At 43.4% G+C, this 5,675-nt stretch overlaps 1 protein-coding gene across 4 annotated transcripts in view; it reads right to left on the reverse strand.

Moving 5' to 3' along the window:
- Positions 1-5,675, reverse strand: part of fuz (fuzzy planar cell polarity protein) — a 36,625-nt gene that overhangs the window by 6,598 nt on the left and 24,352 nt on the right. For all 4 annotated transcript variants that reach the window (XM_043679529.1, XM_043679531.1, XM_043679532.1 and 1 more), the window contains 2 exons: positions 2,511-2,590; positions 706-807 (listed from right to left, as the gene is read on the reverse strand). In XM_043679529.1, coding sequence (XP_043535464.1) covers positions 706-807; positions 2,511-2,590 — 182 coding nt within the window. The remainder of the gene's footprint in view (positions 1-705; positions 808-2,510; positions 2,591-5,675) is intronic.

A 5,675-nucleotide genomic window follows, 5' to 3' on the forward strand; every position in this document is an offset into this window, starting at 1 on the left:
TTGACTTTTTTTTTTCCAAAGTTCCAAAACAATGCAACAGCATATGAAACAGTAATTGCTGCTCCTGGAATTCGAGGAAATCACCTCCAACACCTAAAATACCTCTAAAAAAAAAAGGAGCAGCTCTTACAGCCAGAAATCTTTCCTGTCCTCCATCTTGGATTACCCAGAATCCTTCCATTGTACTATTTTATTATTCATTCAAGGAAGGTGGTCCTAACTGGAAAGGCCAGCATTTATTGCCCATGCTTAACAATATAGATCGAGGAATACCATTCTTCATCAAGGGGGTAAGGCGAGAAAAGTGACCATCATAACTTACCGCAACAGAAACTGCGGGAGAAACTCTCTATTTTCTACTAGATGCTGCCAGACCTGCTGAGTTAATGTTTCAAGTCCAATGACTGTTCATCAGTTCAAGCAGTTCTGATGAAGAGTCACCAGACCCAAAACATGAACTCTGCTTTCTTCCCAAAGATTCTGCTGCTGAGTTTCTCCAGCAATTTCTGTTTTTGTTTCAGATCGCCAGCAACCACTGCTCTTTATTCCATTTATTATAATTTACCATAGTTTGATTGGGGGGTGAAACCACACTCCAGCCAATTGAGCTAACAGACCCCTACGGGATACCATACTTTTTGGGAGTGAGGGTGCAGTGGGATAGAAAGAGTCCATTCGTGAATGAATTTAATTACTTTCACCTACCAGACGAATCTTCACTTGAATCTGCTGGAAAGTACGAGGAGACAGCCAGGGTGTAAAATAGTCGCAAAATGGACCTGCGCCTCTCGGGAGGGACTGCTGCTCCTGTGACAGTTTCAGCAGAATAAGAATCACAATTAGCACATTTCCTGGCATGTGGTGAGACAGAAGCCCTTGCACATTGCGCTCGCTGTTCAAACAGCTTAGTGAGAGGGGGATTGGGTGGGAGGAGGGGTGGTGTAGCGAGCACCGCGACAACTGCAAAGTGTGATAAGACTCAAGACTGATGGAAGAGTCCGGGATTTTCTGGCACTGAAAGGGATCTTCAGTTCCAGTGCAGTCAGCATCACAGATTCATATCCATATTCATAATAAAGATATAACTGGTGGCATGTGATCAGTAAAGTGATAATGAGCAGATAATTGGTTTTCTCTGATGTCGACAGACAGATGTTGGTCAGGGCACCAGGGAGAAAACACTCTTCTTCGGAATGGGATCTCTGACATCCTCCTGAACATGAGCACGGGGCCTTGGTTTACCATCTCCTCCAAAGGACAGCAACTGAGACAGTGCAAAGCTCCGTTGGTACTGCACTGAAGTGTCAGCTTTGGGTTTTGATGTTCAAGTCCTGCTTATACCTGGGACTTTGCAGCAACAGTGCTATCCACCATGCATTCACACCAAGGCAGCAGTTCAGTTGTTTATAATTCATTCTCTGGCTGTCAGTGTCACTCACCCAGCCAGCATGAACTGACTATCCCCAAATGCTCTCAAGAAGGTGATGGTGAGTCACCTTGGAGGTTAATACAGCCTGTGTGGTACAAATACGCTCACTATGCTGTTGGGGGTGTGGTGAGCGGTAGAATTCCAGGATTTTGACCCCGCAGCAGCCACTACATTTGAATTCTGGACAGTGTGTAACTTGCAAGGGAGCTTAGAGTTGATGGCACTCCCAGGAAATCTACTGTCCTTGTCTTTCAAGGACAGAACAGGACAGGGAAAACAGGAGTGGGCTACCATTTCACGACCTGCCACAGCATATGAAAGTCAAGGCTTGGATACTAGCAGATGCAGGATGTAGGTTTGCTCGCTGAGCTGGAAGGTTCGTTTTTAGAGATTTCGCCACAATACTTGGTAACATTTTCAGTGATCCTCTGGATGAAGCACTGGTGGTATAGCCTGCTTTCTATTTATGTGTTTGGGTTGGTGATGTCATTTCCTGTTCTTTTTCTCAGGGGGTGGTAAATGGGATCCAAGTCAATGTGTTTGTTGATAAGAGTTCCAGTTGGAATGCCATGCTTCCAGGAATTCTCGTGCCTGTCTCTGTTTGGCTTGTCCTAGGATGGATGTGTTATCTCATACGGATGAGGAAGGACACTTCGACTGGAAGTTTCGAAGCATGGCATTCCAACAGAACTCTATCAACAAACACATTGACTTGGGTCCAATTTACCACCCCCTGAGAAAAGGAACAGGAATTGACATCACCAGAGGAAATGATGTCACCATAGGAAATGGCATCAACCCAAGGATACCCAAACACACATACAAAGTGGGATACACCACCAGAGCTTCATCCAGAGGCTCACTGAAGATGTTACCTAATATGGTGACGAAACGTCTGAAAACAAACCTTCCAGCTCAGCAAGCAAACCTACATCCTGAGCTACAAATCTTCTCAAAACTCGTTAACTAGGTAGGATCACCTTCATTGCAATGAGAGTAAGACAAATGAAAGACTCATTGTACAACCATTAGCACACTGCCAATGTTAACAGCGAGGAAATTTTGTTTGCCATGTGCTTACCTTGCTGTTGACTGTGTTCAACCGTATGAGGCTGCAGAGTGAACAAATTCTTGTTCTGTTCTCTGTTTACCAACAGAAGGCTGGAAAAATATAAAACATGAGAAAGTAACAGCCAAAGTGAAACGGCTGACTTGGGATAAATGTTAATCAGCTTGTCAAGGATTGTTAGATATTGCTTGGGCTGGTCTTTTGATAAACAATTAGCAACCCTCAGTCCCCGAGCGTGGTTAAATCACACATTCAGCAGATAACTTTAAAAAACACAAACTCTGCCACCTCCGATGGGGGAGGGGGCACAAGATTCAAATACCAGATAGAGTCATACAGCACAGAAACAGATCCTTCGGTCCAACTTGTCTGCCCCAACCAGACATCCCAATCTGACCTAGTCCCATTTGCCAGCAATTGGCTCATATCCCTCTAAATCTTTCCTATTCGTTTATCTATCCAGATGCTTTTTAACTGATGTAATTGTGCCAGCTTATAACTGTTGAAACTTTATTGCTGGAACAGCACAGCAGGTCAGGCAGCATCCAGGGAACAGGAGATTTGACGTTTCGGGCACAGGCCCTTCTTCAGGAATTCTTCGGCCTGTGCCCGAAACGTCGAATCTCCTGTTCCCTGGATGCTGCCTGACCTGCTGTGCTGTTCCAGCAATAAAGTTTCAACTTTGATCTCCAGCATCTGCAGTCCTCACTTTCTCCTGCCAGCTTATAACTGGCAATATTTACAATCCAGATCAGAATTCAGTTTCTCAGCTTGGATCGATACAGTTAAGGTTTTTAAAAATGTGTTCATGGAATGTGGACCTTGCTGGTATGCTGGTCCTTACTGCCCTGGAGAAGTTGGCGGTACACTGCCTTCTCCATTCCACTGCAGGCCATGGAGTGTAAGAACATCCATGGTGCTCTTCAACGATACCTGGTGATCTATCCAGTTCCTTTCTTCTCTTTAAACTTTGTAGTGGTTTTGATACAAATGAGTGACTTGCTAGGCCCTTTCAAGGGCAGATCTTCAAGATATTAACAGGAAAAGGCAGGATAGATGAAGATAAAGTATTTATGTTAGTTGGGGATTCTAGAACTAGTGGGATAATCCGAGAATGAGGGCCAGACCATTTAGGCAAGATGTTAGGAAGCACTTCTGCACACAAAGTGTGGTAGAAGTTTGGAACTCTCTTCCTCAACAGCAGTGGGTGCCGGATCAGTGTTAATTTTAAATCTAAAATAAATTTTTTTAAGCAAAGATACTATGTCATCTAATGGGCCAATGGGGTGAAGAGTGGCAGATGGAGTTTAATTTGGAAAAATGAGAGGTATTACATTTTGATAAAATGCACAGGGCAGTAGTTAATGGTAGCACCCCGGGTAGTGTTATAGAACAGAGAGATACCCAGGTGTTCAGGTACGTAGCTCTTTGAAAGTTACGTCACAGGTAGACGGGGTGGTTTCAAAGGTATTTAGCACATTTGCCTTCATTTCTCAAACCTTTGAGTATAAGAGTTAGGACGTTATGTTGAGGTTGTACAGGACATTGGTGCGGCCATTTTTGGAATACTGTTTGCAGTTCTGGTTATTATTAAATTGCAGTGTGTTCAGAAAAGATTTACTAGGATGTTGCTGGGATTGGAGGATTTGAGTTATAAGGAGAGACTGGATAGATTGGGATTTTTTTCACTGCAGCATCAGAGACTTATAGAGGTTTATAAAATCATGAGGGGCATATATAAGGTTAATAGCAACGGTCTTTTCCCTAGGATTGGGAAGTTCAAAACTAGAGGGCATATTTTTAAGGTGAGAGGAGGAAGACTTAAAAGGGACTTGAGGAGCAACCTTTTTCAAACAGAGGGTGGTTCATACGTGGAATGAACTGCCAGAGGAAGTGGTAAAGGCAAGTACAGTTACATTTAAAAGGCATTCGGCGCAGGTACATGAATAAGTAATGGTTGAAGAGATATGGGCCAAACACAGGCAAATGAGACTAGTTTAGTTTGGGAAACTTGGTTGGTGTGGACAAGTTGGACTGAAGAGTCTATTTCCATGCTGTGTGATTATGACTCTATATGGGCCAACAGATTAGTCATGATCTCACTGAATGACAGAACCAGCTGAAAGGCCTACTCCTATTCCTATAAATCGCAGCCACATTGCTGTGAAATTGATATCACTAGTAGATGACAGTTTCTTCTCTGGGACATTTGTGAACCAGATATGCTTTTACAACAATGGTTACATAGTCGCCATTAGGTTAGTTTTTACTTCCCGGTTTTATTAGTTTCCGAGTGCATCCAACTCCATTATTTATTTTGAACGGGAATCACATGATCAAAGTTCCTCTTTCGTTCATTTGAACCAGACAGAATTCTCTTTCGATCACTTGCCCCCAGCAGCAAACACAAAACCCAAGACAGACAATGAAGCACTTTAAAGTGCAATCACTATTACTAAAAACAGGCTGCCAAAGTGAGATTAATCTGATAATTTTATCTGATGACTGAGGATCAAACATCAACTAGGGCACTGTTTGGGGAGGGGGAGAGATAGTCACCAGCTTTTCTTTTGGGTAATGCCACAAAATCTTTTACATTTACCCGAGAGTGCAGATGGAGTCTCAGTATAATATCTCCCCTGAAAGGTGGTACCTCTGACAGTGCAACAGATTCTCAGCGCCAGGCCAAGCGTCAGTCTATTTATTTGTGTCTGAGTCTCCAGAGTGGAATTGGAACTCATAACCTCTTAATTCAGAGGGAGAGGGAGAGGGAGAGAACCCCCCCCGCCACGAGCTACAACTGATCTGAACCAGAAATTGATAGAACCAGACAGCATTTCTTATCATGACACAGATACATTACCTTCCTCAGTTATCTGATTTTAAAGGCATTCAACATAGACAAATCTGTTGTTAAATTACATCTTCTCTCGTGGGTTGAAGCATTTTTGTGAAAAATACACATGCTTACGCAGCATTTTGTTTGAAGCAAAATGGGGTACCGTGCAATGAATAATAAACAGGCTGCTTTTATCCTGACTTGGACGGAGTGTGATTGAAGAGGTTGGAAACTTACTAATACATTTTGGTGGATGGCCAATGGTGGGGGAAAAAAAGGAAAGGGAGGGGAGAGGGGGAGGGAGGGGAGAGATAAGGGAGGGAGGGAGAGAGCGAGAG

The sequence above is a fragment of the Chiloscyllium plagiosum genome, chromosome 39, assembly GCF_004010195.1.
Source record: "Chiloscyllium plagiosum isolate BGI_BamShark_2017 chromosome 39, ASM401019v2, whole genome shotgun sequence".
In the NCBI taxonomy this organism is placed as follows: Eukaryota; Metazoa; Chordata; class Chondrichthyes; order Orectolobiformes; family Hemiscylliidae; genus Chiloscyllium; species Chiloscyllium plagiosum.